Genomic DNA, 14,915 nt, shown 5'->3' with positions numbered 1-14,915 from the left:
CAATAGAAATTTCTAGAAAGCCCTTTCCACGAATATTTCGATAGGTCCAGGCAAAAGGCTTTGCAGAGAAATCATTTCCAAGAGAAGGAGAAAGCATTATTCCCAGAGGCAGGGATTAGAAACATGGGTTCTACTTTCTTCAAGTTGCATGACTTTAAGTCACTTCGCCACATGAGGGTGTGAGGTTTACTGAAGGCAACGTGTGCAAAGCATCTGGCATGGTGCGCAACATGTAGTGACAGTGATAAATGATAGTTATTGTCATTCTTTTTCTTCCCTTCTCAGAGCCATGACATTTAAAGCCATTGCTCAGCTATTTATCCTGGGCTGTTCTTGGGGCCTTGGTTATTTTATGGTTGAAGAAATTGGGAAGACAATGGAATCGGTCATTGCCTACGCCTTCACCGTCATCAATATCCTGCAGGGAGTTCTGCTCTTCGTGGTACACTGTCTCCTTAATCGCCAGGTAAGGCAGATTATTTTTTGTGTCTCACCAGCCTCATCCCAGAGTCTTCTTGACTTCTTGTTCATATTCTTGCTCTTCTCTGACCTTTTGTATTTGTATTTCTGGTGTTGCCTTGATTCTGGGAAGAGAGTTTAGAAGCACATGCTTGGGTAGGCCATCTGCTCTGAGTCTCATCCATTCAGAATCCTAACATATCTCTTAAGAGCATGCAGTGTCTGCTGGCGCTGCCGTAACAAAATACCATAGACCGCCACAGTGGCTCAGACAACAGAAATTTATCTCCTCACAGTTCTGGAGGGTGGACGCCTGAGATCAGGGTGCCAGTGCATTTGGGTTCGGGTGAGGACTCTTCTTTGTAGATGGCCACTTTCTTCATGTATCTTCATGTGGGAGTGAGAATGAGAGTGAGCTTTTGTGTCTCTTCTTATAAGGACACTAATCCTGTTGGATCAGAGCTCAACCTTTATGACCTCATTTAACCTCAGTTACTTCCATAAAGGTCATATCTCCAAATATAGTCACGTTGAGGGGGTTAGGGCTTTCACATATGAATTTCAGGGGGGACACATTCAGTTCATAGCAGAGCATGTATCAGTCTGGATAAGGTAGATTATGCTGCAGTAACAAACAGCCCCTCCGTCTCTAATTTCAGTAGCATACGACAACAAAGGTTTATTTCTTGCTCATGTTCAGAGCTACGGCTTGATCTATATTGTCTTCACACTGTGATAGAGGCTGAAGGGGCAGCCCCTATTTAGAACATTGGTGTTCTCATAGCGAATAGAAAGGAGATTGTGGCAAAGCACAGCTTAGCTCTCTTTCATTGGCCAAAGCAATTCACGTGGCCATTCCTGGATTCACCAGAGAGAGGCTGAATAACCATCCTGCAGTCAGGTGCGCTATCGGAGGGACACTGGAATATTTGGCATAATCTACTACCAACTCAGAAAAACTTCAGTTCTAATCCCAGTATTTCCACTGACTGGGCTGCTATGTGACTCTACACAGGTTCCTTACTCTCTGAGCCTCAGTTTTCTCATCTGCAAATACGGCACTACATACCTTGCAAGATGGAGAATTAAATGAGATAATGTAATATAAATCTCCTAGAAGTTTGTGGTCCACATTAAGTTCTCAGTGAGGGCCATTGTAATTTTGCTCTTTATAAAATAAAGATTGGGAATAGTTTTCCTGGTACCCCCTCCTCCCCCCTTTGCTGTTGAGTGGAGCTACCGGCAGTTCAGATGCTGGTAACAAAAAGACCATCTTAACACATCATTAATTTCTATTTCACCTTTTAGTTCCTTTTTAATGCTTGGGCCTCCTCACACACAGAAGAAGTAAAATACAACTTAAGTGTCCTGGTGAATTAATGTCGAGTATGAAATATTTAGATGTATTTAAAATAATATGTTAATGAAGTTAAACGGAAGCCATTCATGGAACCAGTGGGTGATCTAGTGTCAGGGCTCTGGGTAAGAATGACAAGGTTTTGCATGCTGGCTATGTGACCTTAGACAAGTCAGTTTACCTCCAAGAACCTCAAATTCTTCATTAATTGGGAGTAAGAAAAGTACCTTTCTCATTGGATTTATGCAAGTGTTAAATGACATATTGGGTATAGAGTGCATCAAACATAGTTAGTGTTCAATAAAGGATGACCTTCATCATTGTCATCACCACCACCACCACCACCAGCATCTTCATTATCATCATCCTTATGACCATAATTCCCTTCATCATTACTGCCACCACCACCACCATCATCAACACCATCAACATCCTGATTATCGCCATATATAGAATCCTTATAGAGCCTGTCATTTAGTAAACACCTCTTCAACAGCCAAGGAAGTTGAATTTAAATCAAATGAATCAACATGAGCACGGCCAGGATTATGCAGAGAACCAATGGAAAGGCAGTAGAGAGCAGGGCTTGGCCTCTATGCCTTCAGTTTCTTATCTGAGAGTCCTTCCTCCCACACCAAGCTCTGCATGTAACATGAGCCTCTGTATCCCTTAGGTGCGAATGGAATTCCAGAAATGGCTTAGAGGGTTGCGGAAAGAGGCCGAAACTGAAAGCACTGAGGTATCGCACGTCGCCACCCACACCAAAATGGTACGATGTGCTCTCCTGCAATGCCGTGCGCCTGTCTCGGCCCAACATCTTGTCTTAGTCTTTAAAGTGTTTTGGTCAATCTCCTCTTCCTGTAAGTTTCTTTGTTTTGGCCACTGTTGTTTCCTTTCTGCCTAGATAATGCCCGGCCCATGGAAATTGCTCACTTAATTTGAATATCTAAATTCCTTGCGTAAGGATGGGGAACAGAAGCTGGGAAAGCTCAGGTGGTTTGCTCACAGCTGCTCAGCAGTCAGAGGAATTCAAAGTCAGATCTGTTTTCCAAAAGTTGACAGCTTTCCTTGGTTGCCACCAGTTGTTCATTCCTTCAGATGGTCAACACATTTAGGGACAAGCTGTTCATGGGACACACAGTTTCACACTGAGGATAATTCTGTTTAGTGGCTGCTGACTGTCCTAAAATTTTTCTATTTTCACACTAAATGCCACTGGTCACGCCTTGTCTGGAATCACCAACGGTCAAAGGATATGTCAACTCGAACTGTGTAAATGAACTGTCTCAACAACAGTGGTCACCAAAAACATGTCACATGGATTCTGGGGTTCACCAAATCTGAGTTCGAATCTTGGCTCTTTTGTATTCTCCTGGTAGATGCCTAGGAAGCAGCTTAACCTCTCTGAGCCTCAATTCACTTGTCATTGAAATGTCTGATTGGTTGGGGATCAAAATAATATACCTGGGATGTGAGGGCGATCTGGCTGCAACATCTGTCACCCCATGGATCGCCAGGTTTGATTCGGTTGATCTGGCTGGCTAGGCAGGTGTCCCCTTCCTCCCTCGCCGCTCCATGTGCGTGCCTCCTGAAGCTGCCAGCGCTCAGTCAAAGAGGACGACCATCCTCAATAGAGGAGGCCCATTCTTCTCGGTCAAGGGCACACGAGTAGCTGCCTTCCCCTGCTAGACCCTCCAAACAAGCTCCCAAAATAATGTACCTGGAAACACTTCGCTGTACACTGAACTGCATCAGCATCACTTTTTATTAATTCCAAGTGATCAAGAGTCAACTATGTAGAAGGTCCTGAGCAATAATCATAATCCTGTATCTTTGGGCAACACTTTACATTCTGAAAAGCATGTAGTCAATTTTATGGTTCTCATTAATCCTCCGTAGTGTTTCAGTGATCCATCACTGTTGTGTTTAAATGGAACCCAAGTGCCCAGGTTCCAATCCCAACTCCACCACCTCCAGGCTGTGTGACTTTGCACATGCCACTTAGCATCTCTGAGCCTCAGTTTCTCCATCTGTAAAATGGGAATAATCATGGTATCTTTCTCATCATGAGAATTAAATGAGGTTATATATGTTAAGTGCTTAGAAGGCTGTCTGCCACACAGCAAAGACAGGAAAGGTTTGTGAAAAGGTAAAGTAATATAAAATTTTAAAAACCCCATCATAGTTGGTGTTTGAGGGGTGGAGGGGAGGCTGTAGAGTCAGATATTAGGGCCTCATTCCTGAGCTTAGAGAAATTCTGACTTATCTCTAGGCATGCTAGAATTTTTGGTTAATTTCTGAGGTGTTCATTTCTCTTCAACGTTTTCTGCATTTTGTTTTCCCCAAGCAAGAAAAACTGGACAAGTCATCGGAGCTCTTCTGTGGGAGAGACCCTGCGTCTGTCCAGCCGCAGCCTAGGGCTCAACTTGTGACTGTTTATTGGCAAAAAACAGAAAGTTGAGCGGCGCGTGGACGACGCCCCCTCGTGGTCACACATGGATTGGACAAATGGCACCGTCCACCTACCATTCCCGTGAAAATGACTCCTTCCCCTATTTTGGCTTCTGTCTCCATAGAGAGAGGGCACATAGGGGAATTCTTAGATCCAGAATCTGTATTGTACATCACGTGCAATTAAATGCTCAAGGAATCGTTCTTAACGATGAGGGAAAATAAGCGGATTTTCTTCTTCCAGCCATTATTACCACTTAGTGGAAGACGAATTGGCTGACATCTGCATTCAGCTTACAGATCCCTCTCTGGCCTCTCTGTTGCATTCTGTGCTCCCAAAGATCTTGCATCACTTGGCATTTGCATAATGCAATAATTTCCATAGGGATTCATATTTAAAATGGGGTTGCAGTCTTGCAATGCAAAAATATACCACCATCCCCACTTAGGGGTGAATTGTCACCAGGAAGGATTTTGTGGTCAGGTCGCCAGACCTTTCCTGTTTTCTTTGCCTGATAACTGTTTTGAACCTACCGGAGAATTTTGTTTTCTTAGTGTCGTCTCCAACATGTCCTAGTATAAATGTTCCCAAATCAAAGCAGTGTGGCACGTCACAGCAGTGATTTGATCTCATTTGTTTTGTTTCTATCTGAAATGTTCCTATTTTACTATTATTTTTAACCCCCTTCATTTACTAACACTGAGATGCATGTCCTAATATTTAATATCCTGTTCTATGGCTTTGATTCAGTTTATTTTTAAGTTTATTTATTTTTCTTTTCTCTCCCTGGCTTTTCTTGATTGACAAATAAAAATAATGTATATATTTAAGGTGTACAATGTGATGATTTAAGGTGTACAATGTGATGATTAAGGTGCACTCTATACATACATATACATGCTATATATATATCACACATATATAGTACACTTATATATATAGTAAAATAACCATCATAGTCAAGCCATGATGATCATAGTCAAGCTAAATACCTATCCCCTTAAATAGTTAGCATTTTTTATTCTTGATGAGAACAATTAAGATCTACTCTCTTAGCAAGTTTCAAGTATACAACACGGTATTGTTAACTATAGTCCCCATACGGTACGTTACACCTCTCAAATTCATTCACCTTGCAGTAAAAAATTAAAACTTTATATCCTTTGACCAACATCTCTCCCCACCTCTCAGCCCCTGGCAACCACCACCCTACTCCCTGTTTCTGTGATTCAACTGTTTTAGATTCCACGTGTAGGTGAGATCACGCCATGTTCGTCTGTGTCTGGTTTATTTCACTTAGCGTAACGTCCTCTAGACTCTTCAATTTGTCATAAATGACAAGAGTTCCTTTTTTAAGGCTGAATCACATTCTCTTGTATATGTATTACAGCACATTTTCTTTATCCATTCACCCAGGGATGGGCACTTAGGTTATATCCATATCTTGGCTATTGTGACTAATGCTGCAATGAAAATGGGAGTGTAGATAGATATTTTTTGAATTGCCAAGCATGCAGTGTTGGCATAGTAGTTGCTGGCTTGGCTCCTTAGCACCCTAAATTTGTCAACAGACTACCTGCCTAATCCTTATCTCTGGATTCATTGAGTGGCTTAGGTGATCAGAGAATTCTGCAAAGGAAAGGATGTAGAAGCTGATGGCTTACAGATCTTGCACTCACGACCCTGCCTTTAATTTGACTTCTTGTTGACCCATGAATATTACACCAACGAAGACTGCCCTTCTTGAAACCCCCAAGACTCTTTAAGAAATAGGAAATAAGGCTTCGTAGTTCCCCCTCTGTTATCAGTTAGAAGCTGGGGGAGCCATGGCCAAGAGTACAAACGTTTTCCTGTGTGGTGAGTATTAAACATTTTATTTTCTTTGGTTCTAAGACAGTTACATTGTATTATTCAAGTAGAGATGGTGCAAAGAGTTCAGATGGAGTTGACTTGTGCTCAACCGCAACTCTGTAATTAAATAGCTGTGTAACTCTGGGGAAATTGCTTTAATCTTCAAAGTCGGACGTGGATACGTGGATGGATATTCATAGACCCTCCTTCCCTGTGGCTCCCATTCGTCCTTCGCTAACACCTCGTTGGGACAATGCAGGTCACTTTGCCCTGGAGATTTTTCTCCCATGGCGTCTGTGCAGTGGAAGCAATGTCTTTAGCATCCGATGTATCACTTCGGAAGTTCTGTGGGTCTCTTCTCTGGGCTCCATGGGACTGGGAATCTTCACACAAGCCCTTCACCCAAATGCCCATAATGTTAACAACTTAGGGAACTGTCAGTGAAAATAATCAATAAACAGCCTATAATAGGAATAGAAAAGTTTTATCTGAGCCAAACTGAGGACTACAGCCTGAGAGGCAGCCTCTCAGAGAACTCTGAGGAACTGCTCCAGAGAAGAATGGTTTTCAGCACAGTTTTATGTTTTGCCAGAACAAGGAACATCAGACAAGTCAAGGATACATTACTTCAAGGTTTCAAAAAAAACCAGATCAGTATGTACACAGGGGGTCAGTATGGCCTTGGTACCTGGGAAGGGAGTCGTATCATCCAGAGTACCAGCCTTGGTGCTTCAGGAAGGGAAGCACTTAATCTTCAATTTTAACGTGGACGGTCTTGACTTCTGGTCAATGCACCTTTTTTCTTTAATAATAGAAGCAGATGTACATTGTATGTTTGATAGGTCACAAACAAGCTATTCTAGAAAGCATAAAATTCAACTTAACTCATGTGTGAGCCTGGATGACTTCCCCATACCTTAATATGTGAAGATCTCTTTGATCAGAATCCTAGTACAACTCTTAAAACAGGAAATGAACACTGATACAATGAAAGCTATATTTCAAAATCTCTAAATACCATATGATATCACTTCTATGGGGAATCTTAAAAAAAAAGAGACAAAGGAAATTATTTACAAAACAGAAACAGACTTACAGACGTAGAAAACAAACTTGTGGTTACCATGGGGAAAGGGAGGGGTGGAGGGACAAACTGAGGGTTTGAGATTTGCAGATACTAACTGCTACATATAAAATAGATAAACAACAAGTTGCTACTGTACAGCACAGGGAACTGTATTCAATACCTTGTAATAGCCTATAATGAAAAAGCATATGAAAAGGAATATATTCATGTATGTTTGTATAACTGAATCACTATGCTGTACATCAGAAATTAATGTAACATTGTAAACTGACTATACTTCAATTTAAAAAGGGGAAAAATTCTTAATAAGGGCCCAGCGACAGCCTTCCCAGCTACTTACTTATATCCCCATTTTTGACTTTTAGAATGTAGGATCCTGCAGATTGTGGAGACAGAGCTCTTCTAATTAAAGTAGCAAAGCACTTTCTTTCCTGTGATGAGTCTGTGTCATTAATCTGCCTCATCCCTTTTCTGTCCTAGAAATCAGAAGTAATAACTGCCTTAAACTTGGCCAGAGGGATGCATTTTGACAAAACTGTGAGAATCAGGTAAGCATCACAACTTGATGAATTTGCATCTGCTTGGATAAAAGGCACACGGAAGGAAGATACTGTCAGAATGGAGTGGGGTACTGCTGAGTGGGCTTTTTTTCCATGGTGCCCATGTGTATTCGTCATATATTGCTGCATAACAAGTTAACCCAGAACTTACTGGCTTAAACAGCAATCATTACCCTCCAGTTTCTATGGATCAAGAATCCAGGGGGTACTCAGCAGGGTGCCCTGGTGCAGGGTATCTAAGAAGGCCGTAATCAAGGAGCGATGATGACATGGAGAAACTGGAACCCTCATCCACTGCTCGTGGGAAAGAAAAATTATACAGCTCCTCTGGTAAACAGCCTGGCAATTCCTCAAACGTTTAAATATGGAATTACCATATGATCCAGCAATTCCACTCCTAGGTACACACTCCAGAAAATTGAAAATGTAGCTCCACACAAAAACTTGTACATAAGTGTTCGTAGGGACATTATTCACAATAGCCAGAAAGTGGAAATAACCAACACATGCATTAATTCATGAATGGATAAAAGAAATGTGGCCTATCCATATCATGGACTATTACTCAGCCATGAAAATGAGTGAAGCCCTGACTTGCACTACAACATGGATAAGCCTTGAAAACATGATGCTCAGTGAAAGAAGCCAGACACAAAAGGCCACCTATTATATGATGCAACTTATATGAACTGTTCAGAATTGGCAAATGCCAAAGACCCCGAGAGTAGACTGGCAGTTGCCTCAAGACTTGGGGGTAGGTGGGTGGAAAGGCTGAGGAATGATAGCTGGGGAATGCACGGTTCTTTGGGGAGTGATTAAATTGCTCTAAAATTGATGGTGGTGTTGGTTGTACAGATTTGTGTATATACTAAAAACCCATTGAACTGTACACTTCAAATGGATTAATCACATGGTATGAGAGTTATATCTCAATAGTACTGTTAAAGGAAAGAAAAGACATTGGCTGGAATTGGCCAATGTGCATGGTTGGTCCCCCTAGTATCATCCAAGATTTTAGAGCCTGAAGATACAATCAAGACCATCCATTCTACCCCTTGTGTTTTCAGATGGGGAAACCGATGCCCAGAGAGATTTAAATGACTTTTTCAAGGTCACACTGCTGGATGGTGGCAAAGCTGTGTCTTGGTTGCATGTTTCAAGGTGTGCGTTTGGAGCTCGTCCGCAAAAACGACTAGACGGACAGTACAGCTGATGAAAAATAAAAAAAATAAAAAGGAAAAATAAATCATCTTCTTCTCTCTTAGTTAAAGGAGACCAATTCTCAGAACAACAGCAGAGAGACTTGCACCCGTTTGTCAAGGCTGTCCCATGACTATGGAGCAGGGAAGACTGTCCTTACAGGTCTGAGGTTCCTTGGCTCTGGTCTCGGACGGACAGTTTTTCCCCCCTACCCTTTGAAGTAGACTCTATGTTTCAGAGCAGTGGTAGGTTCACAGCAAAACTGAGCAGAAAGCACAGAGAATTCTCATGTGCCTTCTGCCCCGACATGCACGCATCCAGCACCAGATGGTACTTCTGTGAACCAACATTGACGTATCAGTATCACTCCAAGTCTGCAGTTTATGCTGGGGTTCAACTCTTGGTGTTGTATATTCTGTGGGTTTTGTCAAATGTACCATGACATATATGCATCGTTACAGCATCATACAGAGTAATTTCACTGTCCTAAAAATCTTCTGAAAAAGCCACCTATATATATATATATTTAATGGAGGTACTGGAGATTAAAATTGGGACCTCATTCGTGCTAAGCACGTGATCTACCACTGAACTATTACCCTCCCTCCTCACATAAGTTTTAAGAAATGTCTTTGAATGACCATTTTACCTATCTCAGGAGTACGACGCGGCATTTTGATACACATATACATAATGAAATGATTAATTAGCATGACAACAGTCAAGCTAATTAACATATCCATTTCTTCACACATTTACCTTTTTTGTGTGTGTGGTGAGATGCCCTGAAATCTACTCTTAGCAAATCTTCAGTATATGATACAATATTCTTTTTTTTTTAAATATGGTATTCTTAACCATTTTCATCGTGCCGTTCCTTAGATCTCAAGACTCCTGCATCCTGCCTAACTGCAACTTTGGACCCTTTGACCAATGCACAGGGATATTTTTAACAAAACAAATACTATAGGTCTGAAAAGTGTTGGAAGACTCCCTGGGGGATCGTCTACTGAGACAAAGTTTAGCACACAAGTCCTGTAAAAGTTCTCAGAATGGGTCATGACACAGGGTTTGCACATTCGGGGCAATCTCATCTCAGAGAGGTACCTTGGAGTTTATGTGTAGAGGTGGGTGGGGTTGTTCAGGCAGAACTTTGAGCCCCCTCAAATCTCCGTCAATGAGCATAGATGCCTCTTCTTTTTACACTTTAAAATTTTATTTTTTAAATAAATCCTGTGGCAAAATGTCAAGGAAGTGTCCTGCAAAACAAAATCTTCTCCCTCCCCAGACCAGAAAGGCGCTCTACAAAAGTAGAAGAGAAAGAAATCAGTTTTATTATGGAATTAGTAGGCTGGAGGGGTGGGGGCTATTGGTGGATTTGTTTGGGTAAAACTCAAGTTCAGATTTATTTGAGTAAAGAATCTGGACCTCACAAAGCCTCCTGTTCTTATAAGCAACCTTGTTTCTAACAGGGGATAAAGGACTCGTATCCGATCCTCACAAACCTCACTTCCCAGCTAACCGCTGGGAAGCAAAAAGAGAAAGCTCTGCTGGTGATGCTGTACCTGCAAAGGGTGGAGGAGGCTGTCTTTACAGCTGCATCCGGAGATGGGAAAGGCAGGCAGAAGGTGGAAGGGCAGTTTATGGGTAAGGAATCGCAACGCTCGTGAGTGCAGCTCCGGTTGTGTGTCGCCGGGCTGTGTCCTGGCCAGTTGGTGCCTCACCTCACAAAATCCCCCCAGCAGTGCTGGGACACAGGAGTGGTCACCTCCTCCACTTCACAAGGAGTCTGAGGTCTAGAAAAAGGGCATGAGTTCCTGGCTTCCTAAATGGCAGAAGAGCCAGGGATTGGACCTTCCAACCAGGTCTGAGCACAGACTCTTCTCTGAACCAGCACACGGACCGCCAGCGTTCACTGTCGGGGACCATTTTGGATTTCATCTCTTTGATTTTTTTCTGCAGGGACCCACCGTCAAGAGTTTGGAAGTAGCTCATTTCATTAGGCACTAAAAATGCTGCAGGGAGTGAAGAGGAGGTGGCTTTAATTTTGGAGTGGGGAGATCTCTTTAGTTCTTATTGTAAATAATTGAGGAAGCACAGATGGCTATTGTCAAAAGACAGAAGATAACAAGTGTTGACAAGGATGCAGAGAAACCAGAACATTTATGCACTGCTGGTGGGGATGTAAAATGGTGCAGCCTCTAAGGAAAACAGGATGGTGGGTCCTCAAAATTTTAAACTTAGAGTAATCACAAGATCCGACAATTCCACTTCTGACTATATACCCCCGAAGAACTGAGAGCAGTGTCTTGAGATGTTTGTACATTGATGTTCCGTATTTGTAATAGCCAAGAAGTAGAAACAACCCAAGTGCCCATCAACAGATGACTGGATAAACACAATGTGGTCCATCCACACAATGGAATGCTCTTCAACTTTAAAAAAGAAGGAAATGCTGACACCTGCTACAACATGGTTGAATCGTGAGGACATGATGCTCAGTGAAATAAGCCCATTACAAAAGGGCAAATACTGTCTGTTCCACTCATAGGAAGTCCCTAGAGGACTCAAAATCATAGAGACGGAAAGTAGGATGGTGGAAGCCAGGGGCTTGGGGAGGGGCTGGGGAGTCAGTGTTGTCCTGGATAGAGTTGCGGTTTGGGAAGATGAGAAAGTTCTGGAGATGGAGGGTGGGGACGGCTGCACAGCAGCATGAATGTGCTTAATGCCACTGAGCTGTGCACTTAGACATGATTTATATTATGTGTTAGTCCCTAGTTCACTGTTTGAACTTGGCCAAACTCTCACTGGGTTTGAACTCCGTTTCTCCAGAATAATCAGGAGGCAGACTTCGCTCTCCTGTCCCGAGCTGAGTGTGATCACACTGGAGCAGGTGGGTAAGTGGATGCTGGTGTCGACCACACGTGCTCTGTTTTTTTAGCCATTGAAACGCTGAAGGTTAAGCAGAGCTGCTCACCGGAGAAGACATTCAGGCTGAGAGCAGAAAATCAGACGGTGACCATTCACTGCGCCACCATCGCGGAGGGGCGCGTGGGAGGTAGCGCAGACGGGGCCCTGGGGCTTACAAGAAACAGCCCGACAGCTTCCCCAGTGAACTTCCATGTTGCTCCTTTATAACACATTCCCGGAATCCGTTCATTGTCACCTAAGTTCCACGCTTTTGTAAAGCCGCCAGGATCTAAGTCCACATGCAGCCCTCACAGCCAGGAAAAAAAAAAAAGATAATAAAGCAATTTCCTATTTCGTTTATTTGCAATGTTTCACAGTAGGAATAGAATGCTGGGTTTCTTAATGACTTCCTCTGTCTGTTCTTTGCGTTAACTCGCCTTTAACCTTCACGATGCTACAGGGTAATGTCCTTAAAACACATGTGTTGGGAAGAGGGGTATAGCTCAGTGGTAGAGTGTGTTCTTAGCATGCACGAGGTCCTGGGTTCAATCCCCAGTACTTCCAGTAAAAAAAAGGAAAAAAAAACAAACTCCCCCCCAAAAACAAAACAACAACAAAAAACACATGTGTCATTCCCCTGCACATGAGCAGTGAATGGTTTCTCATTGCCTACAGGAAAACCCCAGAAAAACTAGCCTTTTAGCTCATTTTTTAAAGTCCTATCTTTGTAGCAACATGGATGGACCTAGAGATGGTCATACTAAGTGAAGTAAGTCAGACAGAGAAAGGCAAGAATCATATGTCACTTATGTGTGGAATCTAAAAAAGTAATACAAATGAACGTATTTATGGGACAGAAACAGATTTACAGGCATAGAAAACAAATTTATGGTGACCAAAGGGGAAGGAGGGGGAACCTGTAAATTAGGAGTTTGGGATTAGCAGATACACACTACTATATACAAAACAGACAAACAGCTAGGTCCCAGTATATAGCACAGAGAACTATATTCAACATCTTGTAACAACCTATAATGGAAAAGAATCTTAAAAAATATATATATATATATATTTGTATAACAGAATCACTTTGCTGTACACCCTGAAACCAACACAACACTGGAAGTCAACTGCACTTCAGTAAAAAAATGATAATGCAAAAAAATCCTAACAATTTTAGTATTTATTATTTATTGACTTATTTATGCTTTGTTTTTAATTTAAACATTTTAAATTGAGGTGTAACTGACTATTAGTTTCAAGTGTGCAACATAATTATTTGATATTTGTCTGACTCATTTTTATTAAAAAAAATTTTTTTTAGTGAAGGATAGTTGATTTACCCTGTTGTGTTAGTTTCAGGTGTACAGCAAAGTGATTCCATTTAAAAAATATATATATATTTTTTTCAGATTCTTTTCCATTTTAGGTTATTACAAGATATTGAATACAGTGCCCTGTGTTGTACAGAGGTCTTTGTTGTTAATGTCTTTGACCTTCATTTTCCCCGAATTATAAAACTAAACTGTGATTATTTATGTGAGTGACTCACTCAGAACACTGTCCCAGAGCAGAGGCTCAACAAATGGGAACGAAAATTATTTTTTCCAATGGCCTGGCATCCCATTCACAAGTGAGATTTAACATGATGATCCCTTAAATTGTTGACCTGGCCACCAAGTGGGCATCACTGAAACCCAGTGGGGCCTTCTTCTTTATCTCAGGTGCTGTTGCATTTATATCCTATGCTTCGATTGGCTCCATCATCAATGAGAACTTTGTGTCTGAGGAGAACCTAAGGATGAAGGAAAAGCTGCATAATTTCTACCTGGACTCCAAGATAGTGAGCGGTACCATGGGATCCAGGAAGAATGCCTCGCTCTCCAGGTCTATTAATTTCACGTTTCAGCATGAACAGGTGTGTTGAAACCAGGTAACTTTATTATTACATCTGCAGGGGTTTTGTCATTAAATGGGAGTGTTTCCGTGTTGATAATTTCACGGGTAGAAAGTCTTTAAAAACAAGTTGGGTTCTCATATCTCTAAGAGAGTTTGGAACATGGTGTTGAAAAGTCCAAAATGAGCCAGAAGTATGATGTGGCTGTCTGGAAAATTTGCATACCCTTGAGGCGGATTTTCAGAAGAAGCCTCTCAAGGGTCCACCAAGGCTCTGGACTGGTCACACCCAATCTGGAGCAAAAGACTCAGTCCTGGGGCCACACAATTTTAAGAAGAAACAAACATGGACCAGCATATGGGATGAACGATAGTCATTAAATTTTTTGAAGTGCTTACTGAGTGCCACACCAAGGCATCATACCAACGACGTTTCAGTAGAAGAGCATCTTAGGTTTCAGGACAATGTCTAAATTTAAAAATGATTCCATCTTCTTCAAGGGGGTTATATTTGCTGTGTCACAATGACCTCAGAACTCGGTGACTGAAGGCAATAAACATGTATTAGCTCATTCAGATTCTGGGGGTCAGGAGTCTTGCAGTGGCTTAGTTGGGGTGGTTCTGGCTCAAGGTTTCTCGTAAGTAAGTGCTGTAGTAAATGCTGACCTGCCTCCAGTCACCTGAGGGCTTGACAGGGGCAGAAGCATCTGTTTTCAAGACGGCGCCCTCACATGGCTGGTGGCAGGCGGTCTCAGCTTCCTGCCGCGCGGGGCTTGCCAAAGGGCTGCTTCAGTGTCCGCACCGCATGGCAGCTGGCTTCCCCCCGAGTGAGTAATCCATGAGCACGAAGGTACGAGGAGGAAGTCTCCTTGTGCCTTTTATGACAGTCTCAAAAGTCACACTCTGTCACATCTGCATTCTAGTCATTACAAGTGGCTCGCAAAGTGCAGCCCACACTGACAGGGAGAGGAGTTAGGCGGGACACTTTGGAGGGAGTGTCAAAGAATTTATGGACAGGTTTTAAACCACCACAGGGATAGTATAGCGTCTGGAACTGAACAGTCTGTGTTCAAATCTCAGCTCCCTTCCTGCTCACCCATTAGGCAAGTTATCCAAACGTCGGTGCCGTGCTCAGCCTGGCAA

At 42.3% G+C, this 14,915-nt stretch overlaps 1 protein-coding gene across 1 annotated transcript in view; it reads left to right on the top strand.

The window, feature by feature from the left end:
• The window catches only part of LOC105078269 (putative adhesion G protein-coupled receptor E4P), a 29,787-nt gene extending 24,689 nt beyond the window's left edge, over positions 1 to 5,098 (top strand). Inside the window, exons 15-17 of the mRNA XM_010966791.3 lie at positions 286 to 466; positions 2,490 to 2,585; positions 4,164 to 5,098. Coding sequence (XP_010965093.1) covers positions 286 to 466; positions 2,490 to 2,585; positions 4,164 to 4,277 — 391 coding nt within the window. The 3' untranslated portion in view covers positions 4,278 to 5,098. The remainder of the gene's footprint in view (positions 1 to 285; positions 467 to 2,489; positions 2,586 to 4,163) is intronic.
• The last annotated feature ends 9,817 nt before the right edge of the window (positions 5,099 to 14,915 follow it).

The sequence above is a fragment of the Camelus bactrianus genome, chromosome 22, assembly GCF_048773025.1.
Source record: "Camelus bactrianus isolate YW-2024 breed Bactrian camel chromosome 22, ASM4877302v1, whole genome shotgun sequence".
Taxonomy (NCBI): domain Eukaryota; kingdom Metazoa; phylum Chordata; class Mammalia; order Artiodactyla; family Camelidae; genus Camelus; species Camelus bactrianus.
The sequence above is the reverse complement of the archived record's forward strand: the minus strand, read 5'-3'. Positions and strand labels throughout refer to the sequence as shown.